Source organism: Mytilus californianus, unplaced genomic scaffold (genome assembly GCF_021869535.1).
Source record: "Mytilus californianus isolate M0D057914Y unplaced genomic scaffold, xbMytCali1.0.p SCAF_4, whole genome shotgun sequence".
NCBI lineage: Eukaryota > Metazoa > Mollusca > Bivalvia > Mytilida > Mytilidae > Mytilus > Mytilus californianus.
This window is the reverse complement of record NW_026262690.1, coordinates 35,419,823-35,445,789: the sequence shown is the minus strand read 5'-3', so window position 1 is coordinate 35,445,789 and position 25,967 is coordinate 35,419,823. Positions and strand designations below refer to the sequence as shown.

The 25,967-nt window shown below is 32.0% G+C and overlaps 1 protein-coding gene across 4 annotated transcripts in view; it reads right to left on the bottom strand.

The window, feature by feature from the left end:
* The window catches only part of LOC127698215 (E3 ubiquitin-protein ligase HECTD1-like), a 58,171-nt gene that overhangs the window by 15,443 nt on the left and 16,761 nt on the right, over positions 1-25,967 (bottom strand). Inside the window, exons 11-32 of one of the 4 annotated variants that reach the window (XM_052201562.1) lie at positions 24,893-25,069; positions 23,721-24,125; positions 23,247-23,411; positions 22,354-22,491; positions 21,950-22,096; positions 19,712-19,800; positions 19,206-19,220; positions 17,488-17,653; positions 16,333-16,467; positions 14,724-14,866; positions 14,185-14,328; positions 9,905-9,985; positions 9,299-9,397; positions 8,871-9,034; positions 8,354-8,530; positions 7,550-7,734; positions 6,647-6,775; positions 5,677-6,130; positions 4,897-5,189; positions 3,515-3,671; positions 3,156-3,244; positions 2,813-2,943 (exon numbers count right to left, since the gene is read on the bottom strand). In XM_052201562.1, the coding sequence (XP_052057522.1) occupies positions 2,813-2,943; positions 3,156-3,244; positions 3,515-3,671; positions 4,897-5,189; positions 5,677-6,130; positions 6,647-6,775; positions 7,550-7,734; positions 8,354-8,530; positions 8,871-9,034; positions 9,299-9,397; positions 9,905-9,985; positions 14,185-14,328; positions 14,724-14,866; positions 16,333-16,467; positions 17,488-17,653; positions 19,206-19,220; positions 19,712-19,800; positions 21,950-22,096; positions 22,354-22,491; positions 23,247-23,411; positions 23,721-24,125; positions 24,893-25,069 (3,683 nt within the window). The remainder of the gene's footprint in view (positions 1-2,812; positions 2,944-3,155; positions 3,245-3,514; positions 3,672-4,896; positions 5,190-5,676; positions 6,131-6,646; positions 6,776-7,549; positions 7,735-8,353; positions 8,531-8,870; positions 9,035-9,298; positions 9,398-9,904; positions 9,986-14,184; positions 14,329-14,723; positions 14,867-16,332; positions 16,468-17,487; positions 17,654-19,205; positions 19,221-19,711; positions 19,801-21,949; positions 22,097-22,353; positions 22,492-23,246; positions 23,412-23,720; positions 24,126-24,892; positions 25,070-25,967) is intronic. The other 3 variants (XM_052201565.1, XM_052201564.1, XM_052201566.1) reach the window with 3 other exon arrangements.

The window sequence follows — 25,967 nt, the reverse complement described above, 5'->3', positions numbered from 1 at the left end:
CAATGGAGATGGCAACCATAATTACCCATTTAAATTTACCATAGTGCTAACTTAATCTATGTTATAATAGAATTAATAAAAATATAGTGTCAAATCTTTCATATGGATTTTTTTGTAAAAAAAAAAGATGAAAACATTTGCAGATATTTTTACTGGTCTTCCTTTATAAATATGCATTTCTTTAAAAATATGCATTTCTTTAAACATAATTTAAAAGCAGTGTAAGGGAAGTAACCAAAACGTTGTATTTGGATTACCTCCCTTACACTGTTTTAGATTATCTTTATTGTTCATTAACCATTACTTTATACATAATTTAAAAGCAGTGTAAGGGAGATAATTTCATTGATGTATTTGATTTATCTCCCTTACACTGCTTTAAATTATGTTTTGTACTAAAGTATTTGTCCATTAACCAGGACAACCTTGTTTTTCCCCCTTTTTTGCCCCTAATTCCTAAACGGTTTGAGCCATAACCCCCCAAAGCAAATCCTAACCATCCCTTTGTGGTATGGAAACTTGTAGTATAATTTCAGAGAGATCCATACACCGTTCCACAGTTATTGTCTGGAAACTAGAAAATGCTCATTTTTGGCCCCTTTTTGGCCCCTAATTCCTTAACTGTTGGTACCATAACCCCCAAAATCAATCCCAACCTTCCTTTTGTGGTATTTAACCTTATGGTCAAATTTCAAAAAGATCCATTCACTTAAACTAAAGTTAGAGTGCGAAAACTAATATGTATTCGGACGACGACGCCGGACGACGCCGACGACGACGACGACGCCAACGTCATACCAATATACGACCACAAAATTTTTTTGCGGTCGTATAAAAATGACTTCATAGTCAAGGCTAAAGGTAAACAAAAAACCTTCATCAGCAAAATTTTATATTGGCAAATTTCCAATGAAGTTTATTACACTAAAATTGTTGGCAAATTTCCAATGCATTTATTAACAATAAAGTTATTGGCAAATTTCCAATTTACATAATTTAAAAGCAGTTTAGATGAGATATTTAAATGAGTTTGAATTACCAACCTTACACTGCTTTTAAATAATGTTCTTTACTCAATTATTTGTCTATTAAAATGGAAACCCTTGTTTTTTAACCTTTTTTCCCCTTATTCCTTAAACATTAGAGCCATAACCACACCCCCCCCCCCCCCCCCCCCCAAAGCCAATTATTACTTTCCAATGTAACTTAAATTTCCAATATACATAATTTTAAATTTCAATTCCTCATGATATATAACCGTATCATTATTATTTTCTTTCATATATAAATCTGAAACAACCATCTTTAAATGGAAAATTTTAAAGAAAAAAAAAGGAAAAAAAAATCCTACCTCCCACACATTTTTTCAACCCCCTTTTGATTCATCATCCCCCACCTCAATCACAACCTTCAATTTGTGGTATGGTACATTGCAATACAATTTCACAGAGATCCATACACTTGAACACAAGTTTTTGTTGCAAACTAAAAAAAATCCTTATTTTTGACCAATATTTGGCCCCTTATTCATAAATGTTTGAGCAATTAACCCCAAAACTCAATTCCTACTTTCTCTTCGTGATAAAAAATAACTAACTTAAAATGTAAATTTTAAACAAAAAAAAAAGGAAAAAAAAAAATTACCCCTTTTTTGACCCCCGCCCCCCTTATGATTCATCACCCCCACCCCCCTTTCCCCCCAAAACAAGCTCAATAACAGCCTTGCCTTTGTGGTATGGTACCTTGTAATACAATTTTAGAGAGATCCATACACTTGAACACAAGTTATTGTCTAGAAACTAAAAAATGCTTATTTTAAACCCCTTTTTAGGCCCCTTTTTACTAAACGTTTTGGGCAATTACCACAACACTCAATTCCAGCTTTCCCTTTGTGAAATGGAACCTTGTAGTAAAATTTCAGAAAGATCCATACACTTACACACAAGTTATTGTCATGAAACTAGAAAAATGCTTGTTTTTTGCCCCCTTTTGGCCCCTTATTCCTAAAATTTTGAGGCAATTAACCCCAAAATCAATCCCAGCATTGACCCTTTGTGATATGGAATCTTGTGGTACAATGTCAAAGAGATCCATATGCTAACACACAAGTTATGTCTGGAAGTTACAAAAATGCTTATTTTCGGCCCCTTTTTGGCCCCTAATTCCTTAACTGTTGGTACCATAACCCCCAAAATCAATCCCCACCTTCCTATTGTGGTATTGAACCTTAGGGTGAAATTTCATAGAGATCCATTCACTTAAACTAAAGTTAGAGTGCGAAAACCATTGTGTATTCGGACGACGACGACGACGCCAACGTCATACCAATATACGACCTCAAAATTTTTTTGCTGTCGTATAAAAATGACTATTAGTTGCCAGATTGGCATGTGTAATTAGCATGTTATAAGTATCCTCAATTCCATGTAGTGTTTTCCTTAACTATCTTGCATTCTAAACTAGGTGAACATGACAAACAGCTATATTTCAGATTTTATAAATTTCTGGCATGTAAATAAATTCAATGTTTTTATGTGATATCAGTCTCATTGTCTTATGTTCATCTAAAATACTAACAGGGACTTGTAACAATGTGTGTACAAGTCCCTGAATTCTATGTAAATTGTATTTTCAATTCAGCTATCTACAACCCTACCATTCAAGTATACTTTTTTTACCTACAGCATGTATCAATCTAACTGAATTCATTAAATGCATGATGTTTATAATATATTTCCACTCTGTAAAGTTGATGCTTAAGCAACCATGAATGAGAATTTATTCCTATTTGAAATAAATACTAGGAACTTACGTATAAGTTGGTTCCCAGATTCTACGTAATCGTTCTGTCTTGCTGCCTGAACCACCTTGAATGAGTAATTTTTGTATAAACCTGAATATACACTGTTTATCTTCAGTTAAAACAACCTCTGTGTCCTCCAACTGTGAAAAAAACCAAACAAACTTAATACTTATCCTATGATATTAGTGAAGAATATTGTTTGGGCATATTAGTAAGTTTCAATTTACGAGTAGCTATTTGGATATCAATTCATATTATAGAAAAATTTTAAAATCACGAGAAGCTTTGTTTTTGTAAAATTTGCTGAAAAATATTATGTGACATTTGCTCCACACCTAGAATGTAAACTTACCCCTGGAAGACAAGGAGCTTTGAAAGACAGTACGAGTTTTGGTTGTTGTAGAGGATAGACATTCTCTGGGGCCTGAGCTGGCTCTTTACCTACAAAAATTATATTCAAAGATTAAATTGAGTTAACAGTAACACTGTGTTGAGTTCCTAGAAAGCTTGTAACATGTATACATGCTTTGTATTTATCTGCCATTTTGGTTTCACTCTTATGTGATTTTGTGAATACGTATTGGTACTTTAATGCCTGGCTATATTTTGGATTGTTAGGACTATCAAATGGAAAAGTATTAACATCAGTAACCAAATATCTGTATAAACACCCTTCTTCTCTAACTGACAATGAAAATCAAAGGGCCTTACCTGGAGTTGGTATTTCAAAGTCCTGAGTTTGATTAACATTAGTTCTACCAGGTCTTGGATCAAATGCTGGAATCAGTGCAGAGAATTGTCTCTTAAGAACATACTCATCATCCCATGTTTTTCGTCTCTCTCCTCTCATTTCAAGATCTTCTTCCTCCTAAAATATAGGTTGAATTGCTTCAAATATAGTATAAGCTTTCCATTTTTTTAACAAGCTAATACTACAGCTTAATAATAAGTTTAAAGCAAAATTTTAAGAATATAAAATTTAAGGAGCTACTACAAAAATGCATTTTCTTCAATCAAATAAAAATGTCAAGTAGTCGTAAGAAGTATGCCAGGGTTTCACAAGAAAACGCAAAGAAGCAACAACTATCATTTAACTTCATGATCTGCTTTAAAGACAATGGTTTTTTAATGAATAGTTTGTATACCACATATAGTCTGCTTCATAACAGAAGTTTGCAGAGAAGACTGGTTAATTGGAAGGAGTTAAGCCTTCCAATTGATATTTTATAGCGTGTTTTTCTATGTTGTGATGTTATACTATTGTTTCAGAAAAGGGAGAAGGTTTGGTACCATTAAAACGTTTAATCCCGCTGCAAATGTTTGCACCTGTCCTAAGTCAGGAATCTGATTACAGTAGTTGTCGTCTGTTTATGTAGTTCATACGTGTTTCTCGTTTCTCGTTTTTATATAGATTAGACCGTTGGTTTTTCCGTTTGAATGGTTTTACACTAGTAATTTTTTGGGGCCCTTTATAGCTTGCTGTTCGGTGTGAGCCAATGCTCCGTGTTGAAGGCCGCACCTTGACCTATAATGGTTTACTTTTATAAATTGTAACTTGGATGGAGAGTTGTCTCATTGGCACTCATACCACATCTTCCTATATCTAAGATACAAATGTTCTTACTACAATTTTGTTTTCATTATGGTTATTGAGGAGTTTTATGGATATGACTTAATATCTGTGTGGAACATGGATATGTTCCATCTGTTATTTTCACACTTCTATCCTCCTCTTCATCTTGTTTATCGCTTATCATTAAATATCATTTATTATAGGATTTTTGCATTTAATGATCCTCATGACCAATGACACAAGTTAGTCTTAAATAAGAACTTGTTCTCTCCAAGTTCATTCCTTCTTTTTAGTATGGTCCCACAATCTTTATTTTTGTGTGTAATGTTTTGAAGACTATTGAGTTTTTGTATTTGTGTTCTTGACATTGTCTTTCTTTAATTGATTTCAGATTCTGATTCCCCTCTTGGTATCTTCTACTTATTCATACCATTTCCAGCACCCTTCAATCTAAGTACTCATGTGAACAGATTTATCTTCATTTAATCTTTTTCATCAAATCTATCAAACTTCTACTTACCAGTACATCTTCATAAAGTTCATCATCCTCATTTTCTTCATCATTTTCATCATCATCTTCATCAGGTACAGGTAAATCTTCTTCATCTTCTAATTCTGCCAAAAGATTTGTAGCCCTACTTGTTTCTAAAAACTCATTGTCACTCTCACTAGATGTAGAGGTTAGACTACGTGTCAGAGCCTGGCTTAGAGAGGTCACATTAGCCATGGTCTGGGTCGTTGTCAAGGTGTTAGAGGTGGCAGCACTATTTGTTGTCAAGCTAGGATAACTCTGTGCAGTACTCAGAAGATTACCTGCATAAAATTAGACATGTTTAAAACAAACATTTATCTAATCTCTCAGACCATAAAGACATTTTGTAAATTTATTGATGTATTTACAAAAGCAGACATTGAAGAAAAGGGGTAATAGAAAGTGTCAGCATTCCTTGTTAATTCTACTAAGTGTCAGCTTACATTCTGATGTTCTTCAGTTAATTTATTGATAAAACTTTGAAATCATTAACAGAATTGCATTTTTATGTCAAGTATAATAATTCTTTCACTATCAACACATTATGAACATTGAAATATGTCATCTAATGATACTTTATTATGTTTTTTTTTTTCATTTTTTCAATTTCTTGTCTTTTTTATAGATACAGTTTAGGCTCCATATTCAAGCTTCTTCTCTTATGTTCTTGTTTGGTATCTTACATGCAAAACATTTTTTTTCGATAGTTCAAACAGCATTTTCAAAATAAAATTAGAAGATTGGGTATGATTACTGATAAACACATACTGATAGCATTTTGTGAGGCTAATCTTATACTGTTACTCCTATTATTCATTCCCACAGTTCCTAGATTTCTCTTGGCTACAGCTGCAAAGGATTCCAACAAACTGACCGTCTGTTCCATACTGGTTGGCAAATTAGGTACACTAACACTCATGGGATTGGTTGGGGAACTCCTTGTCTGTGATTCTGGACGTTTGTTTTCCTTGTTATGTTGTGTGGTAGTGACAGATATATTATCTACAGGCTGGCCTCCTTCTGCTCCTTTCACTTCATCTTCATTGTCTGCCTCTAATAAGGTAGCAAATTCTGACAGAGTAACCTCCCCTGATCTATTACTACGATGAGCCACAACAAACTGTTCTCTAGGGATATTACAATTGTTATCTTCTTCAACACTTCCCATCAGACGATTGGAACTGGCAAGATTGACAAGGTTATCACTGAGATTCTGAGCCATCTGCAAAACAGGGACATGAATGTATGATTCTTTTGAATAGAAAATGTTAGAGGCATCATTCATGCAATTTTTTGTTACATCTGATCAAAATATTTTAACATGTTTATATACTTTTGAGTCTACCTTTATTCTATTCAAAACTGTTACAACAATTTTTACAATCATCAGTCTAGGAGTTTGACTGTTAGGTTTATAAAATTTCAGGTCACACATAATTGACTTCTTTGGACTTTTTTTGTACAAAATTCAAATAAAATAACAGTAAGCCTAAAATACACTTTAAAACGTTCATTTGTCCCAGTCCTTCAACTGGAAAATTCCAAATTTGGCTAAAATAGGCTTAATAAAGAGATGGTAAATTGGAATACAATCTAAAGAAAAAATAGTTCAATAGAGATTGTAAAACCTACAGGTTTAACTTAAGAAGTTTCTCTGTAACTACAGCAGAGATAGTAACATTTACTGATTTCACTGTAAAAGTTTCTGGGTAACTAAAGCAGAGATTTAAACACTTACAGATTTCACTTTAGAAGTCAAATTTTCAGCTGATGAAGCTTGTTCTGTGCTGGCTACAGATGGTTTATTTTCCTCTACATCTGTCAAACTTGGAGTAGAACTACTCTTCCTACTTGTCAACACACTAACCTATTAACACATAGTCAACTCATCAACGTATGACATGATACACATACAGTTTGTTTTTGGATATTTGTTAAACATTCCCGTCCTTGTGGTTGATGAACCTTGTATTCTGTCTTTACAACGTGTAAACATATCAAACAAGGATTTTTTGAGTTTTTTTTAATCTAATTTATCTAATTATTATTATGGAAATACCAAATTAGTGGATCATTATATATACTTTATTCTGATAAACTGCTGTAAATACAATGGTACACAGAAGAACATATACTTTCTCTTCAATTCCTTGTTGTAGTTATTTCACTGTTATATATTATTGTTACATCTGTAATATAAACACTTTTGAAATTTCACACAAGGGGATAAATTTCAGACAATAAATGCGAAAAAGAAAAACACTTAAAAACATGAATTTTGTTCTTTATATATTATTGTGTGTTGGTATGTAAGTAAGTTCTGAATCTAGAATTTTTGTCAAGGGGCAAAATTTTGGTCCTAAAATGGTTAACTGACAATAGTGACATGTGCTATGCAGGCTATAGATCTTGTTTTTAATTGGATCATTTCTTGTAATTATATTTTTGTTGAATCTATTGTATTTTTTAAAAGTACTTACTAATGGAAACTTGGGAAACATCAATCATTCAATTAATGTTTAGAAGTCAAATTTGACAATAACATGCATGTTATTTGTTTGATAACTGGAGAGAATAAAATTTCAGTGAATGCCAGAGCATGAAAAGATGCTACTAAAGATAAATACTAATGAATATTTACCTTAATTTTATCAGAAACTGACACACCATGTGTTTTCACTTTAAGACTTCCTTTGTCCTGTCTGACAGGTACAGGTCTGAGATTCTGTGGGTCATGGTTAGGTGAAAGTTGAAGGTCATATTTGCCTTCAGCTCCCATTCTGTATGAGTTAGTTCCTCCAGCATCCCATGTTACATCAATCCATCCTGATAAAAAATTTAACATGGAATATAAGTGTACTTAAAAAATGACTAGTTTATTATCATATCAGTATAAAATGTGTGCATCAATGTGTGGACTTAAAAGAGACAGAACACCTTATGAAGTACTAAAGATTGTTACAGATTTGTGTCATGGTAAATTGTGTACTTGTTACAAATATTATTTTGATATCATTCTTATAAATAAATGAATGTTTAAACTTCTGTAAGAACTTATTATGTATACCAATGTTTTATCACACAGAATTCTGATGTACTGTGGATTCAGATATTTTTGTGGACAAATTGTTTGATTTCATGGTTTTGCCAAAGTCTGCATACAAGTGTATAGAAAATTTGTTCTTTGTTGAACATTGAAATTCTTGGTTTACCTGAACCCACAAAAATCACAGAAATTGGTATCCCATGAATATTAATGAATACACAGTAATATTTCTGAATGTTCTAGTTTTATGTCAGCTGAGCAAAATAAATGTCACGTCTAACCATTACATATTAAAACTTCACATATATCCAACCAGCCTTTAACTAACTTTTCAGTCATTTCATATGCCTTTTATGTTGTTATATTATCAAAAGATATATATATGGACATGGTACTTACCATTTCTTAATTCACTGGTGATAGTGCCTTCACCTGAAGGATTACCATCCTGATCCCTCCATTTCCAGTCCATGCCACGAACAACTCGGGCTCCAGGAACCATCTGTCTCAATGTCTGAGTCCTTATAATTCTTCTCAATCTTCTCATGTTAGCTTCCGCTTCTTTAGCAGCCTTGCCTATAAATTATATGCATACAAAAGATGGAGATTTTTTAAAATACTTTAGTCTATATATATCCCAAGAATTACCCTTATCAAAATAAAAAAGACCTAACTGGGTTGTGCCTTATTCATGTGAGACTACAAACCCTTTCATTTAGAATATTTCTTTTAATGGTTTTAATGTAAAGACAGGCAATAAGATTTATACTATCATTCACTGATTCCAATCTCGACCTTCTGACCTATTGACCCCAGTAGTTACCTAAATCCTCATAAATAGCATGACTGTTCCAGATGTTTCAAGCAGTGATGTGTTAGTGACCCAAATCTTCAACCTTTTGAACCTTGCACTTACCTAAATCATCACAAACACCAGTAACAGTTCCGTAGATTTCAAAACCAGATAATGATAGATAATGAGTTTGTCCGCTAGCATTCTTCCCAGTCTGCTGTATTCTGATATGTCTCCATCCCTGAGGTTCGTCGTCTGAACAAGTTAAGGCAAATGAGGCTGTTGACCTGCAACAAAAAAACAACTTTTAATTTTACGAGCAATATTTGGCAATATATTAAATATTTTAACCTGTCAAAAGAGACCATCTCATTCTCTTCTGTCACACAAAAGTAGTCTTCAAGACAGGTAGTCTATCTATGGGGGTTATTTTTTTCAAACTTATTACTGCAAAGGTTTTCAGTCTATTAAACAATTAAACATTGATAAATTATTGAATTTCCTGCATATATCTGAAGAAGTTTTAGAAATCTTAACTAGCATAAACTAACCCAGGTTCATTGAGAGTATTGTCATCTTTGTGTTTCCTCAATGTTATCCAGGTGGTACCATCTTTTGACACTTGTAACTCCCAGTTTCTCAGTGCAGATCTGAAATTGTATAAAATAAGCTTTGATTTACACAAAATCGTAATAAGCAGACTTAAATGTAACCCTTGTAAAAATACAGTTCTACAGCCTTTATTTTCAGTACAAAATCTTTTTTATTTTTCAACAATTAAACTTTGAAGAAACTTGAACAATTATTGATTCAGACCAGACAATATTTTTTAGAGCTTTAATGTTCTATTCTAGGACCTATAGTTATCTGTTTTAACTACACAAGCTATACATTTACACTATAAAAAGACTGTATTCTATAAATTCAGAAATTATTGCGAGGTTTTTATTAATGCGAATAATGCAACTACTTGAATATCACAATAATAAGAACTCGCATTCTTATATCAAATACATATATTTGTATGTAGCTTTTCATAGAATCGCAATAATTATACTCAAATTTTTGTTCATTCTTTAAAAATTACAATAATAAATGCACGAAACAATTTCTGAATTTACAGTATACAACACTATGCAATAGTAATACTCTTATACCTGCCATATCCTCTAGCATGTCTGATGGTATACATAGAGGGAATTAACCATACTCCTAAGTCAATTGCAAACCATGCTTTCCTACAAAATAATATAAAATACTCTGTTCACAAACAACATCAAATAACATTTTCAGAAAAAATAAAAATAAATAGATGTGGTATATTTGCTAATCAGACAACTACCTACAACTAAAACAAAAAGATGTCAACAAGTACAGGTCACCATACACCCTTCGGCAATAAGCAAAACCCATACTGTATATTAAAGTTATAAAAGGCATTATGATGACATAATATGAAACATAAATGGGCAATGTGTCCATGGGACACAAATGATGCCCCCGCTTGAATATAACGTTATAAAGGGATATAACTCAAGAACTGTATAAGTGACGCTACCCAAATTTGTACTTGATCTGAGTCTTGTGGTAATAAGCATTGTGCATAAGTTTCATAACATTTGGTTGAGACAAACTAAAGTTAAAGAACAGAAACAAATATTTTAGGAATTTTTTCATTTGTAAAGCGCATAACTCTAGTACGGTAAAAGTGACGCCACCAAAATTCAAACTTGATCTGTGTTTTGTGGTAATAAACATTGTGTATAAGTTTCATAACATTTGGTTGAGGCAAACTAAAGTTTTAGAATGGAAACCAATTTTGGGACGTACTTACAGACGGACAAGGGTAAAACTTAATGCCCCCTCCGCTACGGTGGAGGCATTAAAACAGAAAACAAACAGCCTACTTAACATTGTTTGTATGTCAGTTGAGGACAACACTATCCCTGTGCTGTGCTTTCTCAAATTAAGAGCAGGTGTACTGATGGTAACTTATTTATCATTTGTATGACAGGTTAGGACAGTACTTTCCCTGCTTAGTATTTTCTTGATCTAGTGCAGGTAAATTGACAGATAACTAACTTATCATTTGTATGACAGATTAGGACAGTACTATCCCTGGTCAGTATTTTCTTGTTATTTAGTGCAGTTTAATCGACAGACAACTTACTTGTATAAAAATAAGGAGATGTGGTATGATTGCCAATGAGACAACTATCCACCAAAGTTCAAATGAAATGGATGTAAGCAATTATAGGCAACTGTACAGCCTTCAACAATGAGAATAAAATGCTTCGCTAGGGCGCAGCTTGATACGACCGCAGAGGTCGAACCCTGAACAGTTGAGGCAAGTATGGACACAACATTCAAGCTTGATACAGCTCTGAATTTGGATTGTTATTAAATATTTGACACAGCATAGGTTTCTGACACAGAAAGAATGTGGTCTAAGAACTTGAATTTTTTTAATTTACCTATTATGGTCCAATGTCCAAAATCAAAATACATGGTTAGATTCAGCATATCAAAGAACCCCATATATTCAATTATTGTTAAAATCAAACAAAGTTTAATTTTGGACCCCAACTTGGACAAACTTGAAAACTGGGCCCATAATCAAAAATCTAAACACATGTTTAGATTCAGCATATCAAAGAACCCCAAGAATTCAATTTTTGCTAAAATCAAACTAAGCTTAATTTTGGACCCTTTGGACCTTAATGTAGACCAATTTAAAAAACGGGACTTAAAATTAAAAATCTAAATACACGGTTAGATTTGGAATATCAAAGAACCCCAATAATTCAATTTTTGATGAAATCAAACAAAGTTTAATTTTGGACCCTTTTGACCTCAATATGAACCAATTTGATAGCAGGGCCCACAAATAAAAAATCTAAATTCATGGTTAGATTCAGCATATCAAAGAACCCCATATATTCAATTTTTGTTGAAATAAAAAAAAGTTTAATTTTGGACCCCAACTTGGACCAACTTGAAAACTGGGCCCATAATCAAAAATCTAAACACATGTTTAGATTCAGCATATCAAAGAACCCCAAGAATTCAATTTTTGTTAAAATCAAACTAAGTTTAATTTTGGAACCTCAATGAAGACCAATTTAAAAAACGGGACCCAAATTAAAAATCTAAAAACACGGTTAGATTTGGCATATCAAAGAACCCCAATAATTCAATTTTTGATGAAATCAAACAAAGTTTAATTTTGGACCCTTTTGACCTCAATATGAACCAATTTGATAGCGGGGCCTACAAATAAAAAATCTAAATACATGGTTAGATTCAGCATATCAAAGAACCTCATATATTCAATTTTTGTTGAAATCATACAAAGTTTCATTTTGGACCCCAATTTGGACCAACTTGAAAACTGGGCCCATAATCAAAAATCTAAATACATGTTTAGATTCAGCATATCAAAGAACCCCATATATTCAATTTTTGTTGAAATCAAACAAAGTTTAAATACTGGACCCTATCTTGGACCAACTTGAAAACTGGGCCCATAATCAAAAATCTAAACACATGTTTAGATTCAGCATTTCAAAGAACCCCAAGAATTCAATTTTTGTTAAAATCAAACTAAGTTTAATTTTGGACCCTTTGGACCTTAATGTAGACCAATTTAAAAAACAGGACCCAAAATTAAAAATCTAAATACACCGTTAGATTTGGAATATCAAAGAACCCCAATAATTCAATTTTTGATGAAATCAAACAAAGTTTAATTTTGGACCCTTTTGACCTCAATATGAACCAATTTGATAACGGGGTCCACAAATAAAAAATCTAAATACATGGTTAGATTCAGCATATCAAAGAACCCCATATATTCAATTTTTGTTGAAATCAAACAAAGTTTCATTTTGGACCCCAATTTGGACCAACTTGAAAACTGGGCCAAAAATCAAAAATCGAAATACATGTTTAGATTCAGCATATCAAAGAACCTCATATATTCAATTTTTGCTAAAATCAAACAAAGTTTAATTTTGGACCCTTTGGACCTTAATGTAGACCAATTTGAAAACTGGACCAAAAATTAAAAATCTAAATACACTGTTAGATTCGGCATGACAAATAAATAAATGTGATCAAAGATTTTACAAATCTAATACGCCATACTGTGCAATTAAAGATTACTTCTTGAAATTTTTCAATATTTGAAATTTGAAAAAAAAATAATATTTGAAGAATAATTCTTTTTAATTTCTGAAATCTGAAATGAGAAAAAATTGGCCCCCCACAATTTCTTTTTATCCCCCCCCTTTTTCCCCAAAAAAAATTCTTTCCCTCAAGATATGGTCATAATCTCAATTCAAATTTCCAATGGAGTTGGCAACCATAATTACCCATTTAAATTTACCATAGTGCTAACTTAATCTATTTTATAATAGAATTAATAAAAATATAGTGTCAAATCTTTCATATGGATTTTTTGTAAAAAAAAAAAGATGCAACATTTGCAGATATTTTTACTGGTCTTCCTTTATAAATATGCATTTCTTTAAACATAATTTAAAAGCAGTGTAAGGGAAGTAACCAAAACGTTGTATTTGGATTACCTCCCTTACACTGTTTCAGATTATCTTTATTGTTCATTAACCATTACTTTATACATAATTTAAAAGCAGTGTAAGGGAGATAATTTCAATGATGTATTTGATTTATCTCCCTTACACTGCTTTAAATTATGTTTTGTACTAAAGTATTTGTCCATTAACCAGGACAACCTTGTTTTTCCCCCTTTTTTGCCCCTAATTCCTAAACGGTTTGAGCCATAACCCCCCAAAGCAAATCCTAACCATTCCTTTGTGGTATGGAAACTTGTAGTATAATTTCAGAGAGATCCATACACCGTTCCACAGTTATTGTCTGGAAACTATAAAATGCTTATTTTTGGCCCCTTTTTGGCCCCTAATTCCTTAACTGTTGGTACCATAACCCCCAAAATCAATCCCAACCTTCCTTTTGTGGTATTTAACCTTATGGTCAAATTTCAAAAAGATCCATTCACTTAAACTAAAGTTAGAGTGCGAAAACCAATGTGTATTCGGACGACGACGCCGGACGACGACGACGACGACGCCGCCGCCGGACGACGACGACGACGCCAACGTCATACCAATATACGACCACAAAATTTTTTTGCGGTCGTATAAAAACCCATACCGTGTGGTCGGCTATAAAAGGCCCCGACATGAAAAATATGAAACAATTCAATTAAGAAAACTAACGGCCTAATTTATAACAAAACAATTTACGAAAAACAAATATGATAGACATGAACCAAAGACAACCACCAAAGCACAGGCTCCTGGGACATTGTCATCATTTGTAAGACAGTTGATGGCAGCACTATTCCTGCTCAGTATTTTCTTGTTATTTAGTGCAGGTAAATTGACAGATAACTTACTTGTCATCATTTGTATGACAGTTGAGAGCAGCACTATCCCTGCTCAGTATGTCTTCCAATTTACCGTATGGAAGATTTCTTCCTTCAGATGATGTCACTACGACCAAGCCATAATGTGCAGGATTTACCCACTCATAGGCTGTTCTGAAAGAAAACATTATTTTGTAAAATAATTGCTTTTCATCATAAAAATGAGTTTTCAGTAATCTATTCTATACTTTTTGCCTAGCTTTTTCAGTAAAAAGTGAAAGGAGTTGCAATGCGGTGAAAACATATTTATATATATATAGCAGGAGTCTGAATATTGTTTTTCTACAGATAATATAGTTTATCATGTTAAAAGTAATCTTTTATGTTTTTAGGGTTGTTATATAATGTCAAAATCTGTCTAAAATTATCACTTTGAATTATTGAACTTTGCTTATTTCAAGGAATATAACTTATAGATATTATACTATGTTTATTTGTAATCTTTAAAGAACATATAGTTGAAAGAAACATTGGAAATAAATCCATCTTTGAAATACTTTAATACTTACTTTGAATTAGAACCTATCCAGTACATTAATCCATGTTCATCAAAGTCACCCTGGTAGGTAAATGTAATGGATGACACAGCTTCCTTTAACTTCTTCACAAAAGTAAATGTTTGTCTGTCATAATCATACCACTGTTTGGCAACCTGTCAAAAACAAGTCATTTAAATTCAAAGAAATAAAGATAATTTGAATACATATACAGTCGACTCTCGTTATCTCGAAGTCAGCCGGACCAGAGAAATATTTCGAGATACACGTAGTTCGACTCAAACGAAAACCGGAAGTTTGATAGACCTAGGGACACAACTCTTGCTTAGCTTGGTAAAGCTACAACAAATCCGGATGAATATGGAAAGGGGATCGATATTCTGGTATCAGATCGATGTATTTGTATGTCATGGTCTTTCATTATTATTATTATAATAACATTATTTTTACTTATTCAGTTGTTTCAGTTACAATTTTTTCCTATGGCTTTTATCCGAGAGAGTAATTTTCCAATCGTTCTTAGCGTTATTTAGGTCATTTAAAGTAGACAAAATTGTTTATTCTCGGATACAAGAGATTTTAGAAAATTTAGATTTCTCTTCGTTTTCTTTCATCTCACTCTTTCTTTTCAAAAGAAAATACAAGATTAAAGACGCCGATTGAGTAGTTTTTAGGTGATCACCAATGGAAATCTTATTCCCCACTTTATACACATCCAAGCGCATCAGTGTAAATCACGATTAATTGTTTTTGTAAAGATTTTAAATACTTTTTCATGAACATTAACAATGTATCACTAATTATTTATAAAATTTTTATAAAAGATAATCTTAGGTAAACACTCGTGGAAATAGCATGTCATAAATCAATACAGTGGTCAGTGACCGGAAATTGAATTACACGTGTATTGTCAGATTAACTCTTCAATCCATTTAAATCCCGGAGGTCATGTTTTGACATATGTGTATTAGTTCGAGATAAATAATGAATTTTGAATGCTTTTGTTTACCTTGGGACCGTAAATTTAGTTCAACTCAACCGAAATTTCGACTCATCCAATTTCGACTCATCAGGAGTCGAAATACATACATTTATATGGAACAAAGCTCGGGACCACGTGAAAACTTCGACTCATCCGAAATTTCGAGTCAACCGAGTTCGAGACAACGAGAGTTAACTGTAATTATGAATTCTAACATTTCAATCATTAAACTTCTGTTTCTGATTGTTGATGAAGTGATAAATTTCAGAACCTTTTTTCACTTACATTTCCAGTCATGAGAAACCATATTTTTTCTTGGGTACCAATTTTTTGTGGATTAAGTAAAAATTGTATTTTTGTGCATATTTGATTTTTTGGTTTTGCAAAAATCTGTATACAAGCGTATAAAAAATTAATTCTTCATTGAACATTTAAATTTGTGGTTTACATAACCAACAGAATCTATGAATAATAATGAATTCAAAGTATTGAATATTCAGCCATTTTAATCAGGTGGAAATTTGAAATGAACTTTATACTTTTAAGAATGACAGTATAGTTTCCTTCATGTTTTCCACTTACAATGTTTTTCATGATGGAGAAAAAAGTATGCTTAATATATCTACTAATTAAACCCACCATTTTCAGTAAATATCTTTCTAGTGAGGCTACGTTTGTAAGTGGCTCCATCTTCAGGTTACAACCACTTCTATCTAGCAAAGTAGTGTCACCTGATGACCTTTCTAATCGGAATCGGATTCTCCTGGTTAAGATCTGCAATAAACAAAAATCATTAAATTTCACTGAAGCTGTATTTATTGGATGCTACAGAGATTTTAATGTCAGGACACATTGATTTAACAAGTTTTATTTATTACAAGGTACTGCTCACAAATGATAACCCATCTATAAGTATTAGATCAACAGGAAGTTGAAGAGCAATGGATGTGAAGACATAGTATAGCATGCTCACATGAATGATGATACAAAATTTTCAAGGTACTCGGAATTATAGTTCCTGGGCAAAATGTGACAAACATTTCATAAATGGTCATAATGTTTTAGAATATATAAGTTTTCCATAAGCAGGAGTTGATGAGCCATGAATACAAAAATGCATCACAGAGTATACATACCTGTCAACATCTGAAAACAAAAATGCAGGCAATGACGTGTATTGAGGAAGAAAATGCCTGTTCATTAGGTGTACAAACTTTTATCGGAAGTATATGATAAGTTTTCAGAAGGTAAACCCCCTTTAATCAATCAATTAGTGTCCTTGTGATACCTTTTATTTCTTTTAATAAGGAGTATGAATTTTTCAATCTAAAAAAATATTACACAGTAATGAAAATGTAAAGAAGGAAAGCTATGTTTTGTTACAGTTCATGGTTGTTGCCTCTTTTTTGTCGGCTTTTGATATTTAGTCATACTGATAAAATCATTGATCCATGAAACATAAACAACTGCACATTGTGGAAGTACAAATTACACAGTGAGGGTTTGTACAGAAAAAATAAAGTGGCCTTAATTTTAGTAAGAGAGATAACCCATTTTGACAGCTGCAGAAATGCACCAACCAATTTCTTCTACATGAGAAATGGCAAAAATCATCCGACTTATAAGAGGGTCAAAGCTGGTCTTAGATTTCTGAAACGAAAACGTCAACCAACATATCAGCAGATTGACTTTTAATCGAATATCAACAGAACAATTAGATAATAATAAACAACTTAAAAGAAATTCACATACTGAACCAGGTAAATCATAACTATACACAGGTAATTTACATACCTGTAGTCCATAACCTGAACCAGGTAAATCATAACTATACACAGGTAATTTACATACCTGTAGTCCATAACCTGAACCAGGTAAATCATAACTATACACAGGTAACTTTTCTATAGATTCAAGGACTGATATCAGCTTTCTTACAAGTGCTATAGCTGGAGTTAACCTGTAACAATATAGTTTTGTTAAAAGCTTACATTGGTGGTAATGTATCACTATACTATATCAACTAGATATTTTTGTCAATTATGCATTACTCAGGCACCAGACCGTTCAGTCTTCTTAATCTTATTACAAATTTAAGTATATTATCGAAGAACTGTGAAATATGAATGTGTGCTGTCTTTGTGTTGTCTATTTTGTTTACACAATAAAAGAACATATCAATAAAATATTTTTGTTACTTCTTACACCAACATAACAATTTATGTACACTATTATAAGAGTATACATCAGTAGCAGATTCAGTGGAGTTTGGGGGGGAACCCACACATACCTCCTCTTGGAGAATAAAATCCAATCAATCTATAGACTTCGCCAAAGGAAAATTGTTAGAATGGGACAGTTGTTGGGAAAAGATGAAAAGGGTTCCTGTTCTATTTCTAATCTCTTTGGAAATTCATCAGTTATTGTAAGTAGTTAAAAATAGTTGTGTAAAATTATTCATTTCAAGAATTCTGAATTTTCTTATATTTTTCACTAAAGGCCAACTTGAAAGTGCACAGCTTGATCCCCTGACATAACATCATGAAGCTGAGAGAACAAAAATATGAATGAAATATTTTGTTTGCTACTTGGATGAAAATGATATGTAAACAATAGAATGAAAAATGATGCGGGGTAAATGTCAGTGAGACCCTATAATACATACACGGAAACAGTCCCATTACGTCACAAAAAAAAATTGGCTTGAACCTCTGGATCTGCTACTATACATTTAATTCATAAGCTATGATGACAGATGTAAAACTGGACTCAGTTGTTCATAACAATTTGACACTAGGTAAAGTTATCAAGAATACTTTATCTAGTAGTTAAGTCTTTGTACACCAAATAACATATGGATAAATGTTAATCATTGAATGAATTTTTTTAACAACTGGATCCAAATATTGATAAAATGAATTTCAGCTAAGTTAATGCAAATTATGGCAAGGAAAGGAAAGCTAATAAATTGAAAGTCAAAGCAGATATTTTTAGTTTCATTAATTACTTTTATTTTTAAATTGATGAATACCCCCTTAGAAATATATATATTTATATGAACATGAAAAGTTGTACAGAAAAATGAACTACACAGATATATTTTTTCAACAAATTCCAACGACAACAAAGAAATATTCAACAAAACACTTAACTTATATACATATATACTGAAATTTATTCTTATATCTTTTTATTTAACTGATTTTAAATTACCATTACAACAAACCGAAATAAAAATTATTAAAGGGTTGAAACCTGACTTTAAAAAGCTATAGAGTTTTCCATTCAAATAACATATAATCAAAGAAGGTAATTCAAAATATCAACATAGTTGAAAGTCTCAAATGTTAGTATTGTCAAAAGCATAAATGATTTGCTGGGATAATTTTCATTCTGAATTCCTTCCCTAGTTACTATGCATATTTCAATGGAAATAAGCCTATGTATAATATGATACAAGCTAAAATTGTAAGTAGCATAAATAAAGAAGTAGAATAAGCTTAAGTGCTCACCCTTCTTCTGATAAGCTTCAATTATAAAATATCACTATAAGTATTTAAACAAATTATATCTCTTATCAGTAATACTACAACTGTGTTTAAGTAAACTAAGATCCTGTCTTTTAATTTACAGCTCCTTTTAACATGTAAATTCTAATAGTACAGCTGTTAACATCAAAATAGCTAGACATGCAAAACTAAAAAGGTTTCCATTACCATAAAGCATTTGTTTGGCTTATATTTGTACAATGTTTACACTCATCATTGTTCATGATTTTTTTCAAAAAACCTTTGGCTGATAAAATAATTGAAAATATTTTACCATTCTAATAATTTCTTGATTCCAACATTTCAAACTGATATAATATATTTCTAGATTTAAAGTTTTTCCGTCACAATATCTGTGATAATATCAAAAGAATTATCAAGAAAATGAATCAAGCCAATCATTATCACTTTTAACACAATTGGTGTATATACATGTATATTGAGAATATTTTATCAAAATAAGAACTTACTCTCCCTGGTCCTGGAAGATTGTCCTAAATATATTGATTCTTTCTTTTGTCCTCTTCTTACTCTCTTTACTGTCTGAATCCTCTACATTCTGTGTAAAAAAACATGTGATATTAAATCAAAGTTAAGCTGCTTTGGATGTGCATTGGAATAACATCAATAGGAACATTTATAGTCAAAAATGAGTATTCAAGTCGATTTGTTTTCTGTGCCAAGAAAGATTTGAACATTTCAGTCTTTTTCATTTACTTTGCAATATCAATCCATCAGCTTTAGTTCAGTTATTTAATGTTGTAGTCGATGGGAGGTTTTTCCCAAGACAATACCTGGTCATATAACCACCTTCTAAACTTTGCACTCAATTCTCCAAAGAAATTAAGTTTAAAATTCATTAATTTCTTTCCTGACTACTAAATTAGCTACTATTAATACATTATGATACAGTAAAGTTGTGTTAAAAATTATGGAGCTTAATCACTGAACAGGAAATTAAAATCTGTCCTAGTTATAGGTGTCTTCTAGTTATTGATGATTTCCAAACTATCAAATTTTACAGGGACTACACAAAATTGATCTAAACATGGTAATCTACATATTAATGTTATACAAAGCTTTCTGCTCATAAAGACAATAAAGATAAAAAAAAAAACCACTAAAAATACATGTACAAAAAAATTGGGATCAAAACAAAATACTAATTATAGTGAAGAAATGAAACCTTACAAGACAGTGCCTATTTTAATTCATGCATTTTAATTTCCTACTTCATAAAGTTCAATGCAGAAATAAATGTTACATAATTGACCTTGAAACAAAAGACATTTTCACTGGTACAAGTATAACTGAAATCCATTCAGTGGTTTTAAATGAGTATATTGGATATACTAATGAATTACAGACACATAAAACAATTCAAAAATAAGGAAAAAAAAAAGAACTACAGTCGACTCCACTTAATTGCATACCGCTTAATAGCATAATTCGGTTAATTGCATAGTTTTCTCCTGCACAAAACCATTTCCCATTCATCTAATGTTAAATTGTCCGGTTATATGCATAGCTCTACAAGTGGCCTTTCGGTTTATTGCATAGAAAATTATCGCCATCTAGATATGCTTGGTTAAATCTGTCGAAATTTTTGACCGGAAACGGCAAGTTAGTGAGTATATTTTTCTTGAATGCATCATTATTTTCATTATTATTTCATATTTACTTTTGTGTTATTCAAATAAAGTTTTAAAACAGTTTCTTTCGTGTTTATATGATTGAATTTGATTTAAAAATAAACCTCGATATCTACACAGGTAAAGTTTCCCATGTTCTATTTTAAGCCTCGAGGTCATAAAAATGTCAAACAGGTAATTGTTGTAAAAACACTGACCATTCTATCTAAAAAGGTGTAAATAATTGATTGGATTTCAAACATTGTCCATAGATTACATTTGGGGTGAAATTCAAAAACAATAACGCCTGCTAATTATCGATCATTATCCAATGTAAACTCTCGTAATTGGGCTTGGGGTGATCTGCATTTATGTTAAATATTACAGGGCATTTATATATGGTTAAAGAATTTTATACATCAATCATTTAATTTTAATATATTTTGAAAAGAGCATTTACTTCTAATTATTATATTTTCTCACTTTCAATACTCATGTCCAGCAAATAACCCGTACAGGGCCCCATTACTGCTTTGCATATACGAAACTAACGAAGTTAAATAAACAGTGTTACTTCACTCTGCAAGCTGTAAATATTGTATATCAAAGGCAGTTTAGTACACATCTATTGTTAAAATGATTATAAACTGTGTAATTTTGTTAAACAGTTTATTTTAATCAAAGCGTAACAATGTACATTGTACATACGGGTCATAGAAACAAATCTATTTTTAGAACAAATTTATTTTCGTATCCCAGGTAAACTGGTAAAGGAAACGTCGGTACGCAAATAAACTAAAACAAAATGTGTTTATAATCTTTATTGAAATAATACAAAATAAAATAACATGTATGACACTAGACATATAACTTTTATTAGAATAAATCAACATTCAATATGTTGTAATATTGGATTATAGACGTTCATCTTTCTTCAGGGATTTCCTTTACTGATCTGTTCTATCTATGTTATTTGACTCCGTAATTTGGCATTTCGGATATAAGCATACTCCGCTTTATTGCATAATTTTGTCTGACAAATAGGCTATGCAAATAACCGGAATGTACTGTACTTACATTACTAAGTATATTAAGAAGTGTTTGAACAAGGCCACTGGAATGCAGCTCATATGAGGATACTGTGTGCTCTTCTTTCAGTAAATCTACCAAGGATTCAAATGAGGCCTTCATGTCATCTCTCCAAGCTACTTCACCATCAGGGGACTGAAAAAGAATTTCAAAACTTTATAGTATTGAATAAAAAGTAAATATTATCATCAATGGATTGCAATTAGAATAAATTTTACAACAAAAGCATTTAAGGAAGATCAAATAAACTTATACTAATAAGTAAAGTTCCATTGAACAATAACGATGTGTCAACCTTTTTTTTAAAAGTAAAACAATAGATTGAAATCACTTGAGATTGTACCATTTTATGTATAAAGTAAAACTAATGTTCTCCTCCTATAGAAACTAACCTTTACTTGACTAATTTGTTTGGCACAAGCTGCCTCTAGCTGTTGAACAATGACTCTAATCTTGGCTACCACACCTCTAGGCATGGCTTCAGCTGCTCTGAAATATTGCTCGTAGATATCCCGAGCTTGATTCTTCACCTGAAACAAGCACAATCAATTATTAACCTATGTTGACAGCTTAATTCTCCAATTCAAAAAATCTGTTTATAAGAGACCATTTTGTTAGTTACTCACTAGCAGTCCATCTTCCTCATATAAATCCAGCTTAACAAAAATCACTCAAATGCACAGAACGTGTCATTTAGCTTCAACACAAATACTGATATCTCTTTAATATATATTAAATCTGTCAGTCTTCCAACGAAAATGTGTGTCAAATGCAAAGTCCATGTTTTGGTATTCAAAACTCCAAAAATCACTCGGATAAAAATTTAATATAGCTGCATGTCCTGTTTTTATTGATAATTCGTGCAAGTTTGGTGGAATTCTGTTCAGTCATTTTCAAGGAGATGCGAAACTTATATCAACAGACGGACTAACAAACTGATGGCAGCATAAATGGTTGAGTCTATGTTTTGGTAAGTAAAAACCACAATAATCAGTCAGATCAAGAACTAAAATAGCATATGCACAACTGTAGTAAAATGTATGCTAGTTTGGTGGAATTCAGATAAGTCGTTTCCAATGAGTTATGGATTGATATAAAGTGTGAAACAGGCATCGCAAGACGAAAGAAAGTGATCCCTATGTGTTGCTCCATCCTAGCTGATAGGCAACACAATAATGATGAAATAGTGAGAAAAATAAAGGCCAATATAAAAGTTTTCTTTTTCTAAATTCGTGAAATAAATACAGACAAGAAACAGTACACATATTGTGTTTATGGTAATTACCTTTGTTTTTATTTCTTCTGTCTTTGATTTAAATTTCTTACTCTTCTTTCCTCCCCATCCTGTTGAGAACTCTGCTCCTAGGGAGGTCTCTGCTGTAAATGAGTGTTTTGTACCTCGATTTGACTCAAATATAAATCCTGCCACATCTTCCTTTAGAATGGTGGACTGAAATTAGAGAAAAATACACAAATAAAACTACCATTTATAGCTAGAATCTACTGCCGTAATATCTGTTACTTAATTTCCAACCAGGAATTTGAAAGTGAAGATGTATTACATTAATGTCAGTAATTTAATCTATAATACAGGTGAAATAGTGATCACTGGGAAAAAATCAATTAACTATTAACTTACTTTAATTCAGCAATAAGAAAGTTATTGATCAGAAGAAAATCCCATTCCTCACTGATAACTCCATAAAGTCAGAATTTTCATTCAAATTGAGTAATTCTATTATATACATATTATAGTAACCTGTTGACCATCTGCATTATGTATGTGTAACTCTCCTTCTTTCTTACAAGACAAAGACCAATTCCCAATCACCAGTCTTGGTGAACCAAGATGAGATAATAATGGTTGGCTGACAGTTCCACTTTTGATCAAGCTACGAGCACGCTGTAATTTTTCCAAGAACTCCCCTCTGTTTTCTGAACTGTCTGACCCTCCTTCTGGGCTACCACTAGAATACATTGTAGCTAATTTACTGTCTAATATGAATCTAAACCATCCATTACTACCATTAGACAGCTCTAATGCTGCAGCATCACTCCAGAGATATAGACAATCACGTCCACGTACTATACACCAGTCTCTCCAATGGTATGGTCTCCCCTGTACAAGTTCTGTAGCATCTTCTAATGAGCCATCTTCCTCGACCTGCAAAACAGTTCAAATAGTTGCAGCAGACGTAACAAGGTTGGTAGCTACTTTCTAGATAAATAGGAGATACATAGGAATGCATTAATGGTGTATGTTGGCAGATGTATTTAGCAATAGCCTTGTACCTTCATTTACTTCAGATAATTTAACTTACAATTTCATATTATTAATATAGCATATCTGTAGCAAAACTTTGACTATAACATTTGCACAAAAATACAAAATCCTCTAAAGTAAATGAATAAAGTCATCATTTTAAGCTAAATATTAGGAACCTATGAAAACTGTTAGCTCTACCTGCAGGTGAATGTGTTCCTCTGACAGAACCTCTTCACATAATACAGATTTCATTATCAATTAATTTGCCTATGATTTTACTTGAATAAAATACTTATAAACCAACATTAACAAGAGAAAATGATAACATTTGACTGCAAGTACATGTATCTTTTGTGTCAGTTACATTCAACCTGTGTTTCTGTTTCATTGGTAAAGGCTCCCAAAAATTTGTGTGTTTAACGTCACCTGTCAGTAGGTTAGCCAAATTTTTTTATCGGCAAACCAAAAATTCAGCTAACAGTTTAACAAAAAAGAATTATGTTTTCAAGAACAATACCAATGAAAATATAATTTGCCCAATTATCAAGGAAAAAAGTTAGGGTTGGCTCTCAAAAAATTTGGATGGGTCGAAGTACTGTAAAAACACATATTTTTTGGACCAATTTATAAAAGGACTTTATGTTTTCTTAGTAAAATAAATATACCTTTTCTTCCATGGCTATAGCTCCTTCCTGTTCCTCCATAGGACCAGCTATGGACTGGACCCTACCAAATAGTCCCAGTCTACCAAAATGTTCGAGAAACACATCTTGAGATTCCTGGCCTTTCTTCATCATGTCTTGTATGATGTTCAGTACTACCTGGTGGTTCTCATCCTCATCCTGGCAAAATAATCTTCAAATTCTAATTTCAATCAAATATTTGACCTCTTCAAACAGTTCAGATGATTTTCAGATACACAAGTGGTTATTTTGCCATATACATTACCTTTAACAACATGATATTTTGTAGCTATTAAGTATCCAGTATATTATAATGTCTCTCTCAACTACAGACATTATATTATTTGGGAATCTGAAACCTATTTTAATTATACATCAATCACTTCTTTAATGTAGCTTTCTCTATTGTGACATAAATTTTACTAGTACTTTTGAAAAGTTTAGTTATGGTAAACATATCACTAGTGATAAGGTACTTCATTTTCATGAATTACAATATGATCAAATTTACAATATACTATTACTTGTATTTACCTTGCTATTTTATGTGGTATTTTGCAATGTCTTATGTTCAGACAAAATGAAAGAGATTTATTGTTCTTGTACTCAATTTCTAATTTCGAATTCTCATTGTAATTGGGAAAAAATATTTACAGTAGAACCTGATTTGAGCCATCTCTCCCATAAAGACCTCATTAAATTTTTATTCAAAATTGTGAATGGAAATGGGGAATGTGTCAAAGAGACAACAACCAGACCAAAGAGCAGAAAACAGCCCAAGGCCACCAATGGGCCTTCTTATTTGCATGGAAATATTTTGTGATTTATTTGCAAGTTATCATTAACAACTATCTCTCAAATCCCATGTACCAATGATTTATGAGTCATTTACATCTATTGAGAATTGCAAAATTTATATACCACAATATTTAGAACAGACAAACTTATATACTTATACGGAGGACATGATATAAAGTACAATATCAAATAAAAAAAAAACTTCAAAATAAGGCTTATCCTTCCATAACTCTAGGTCTATTTACATTATTTCTGTTAT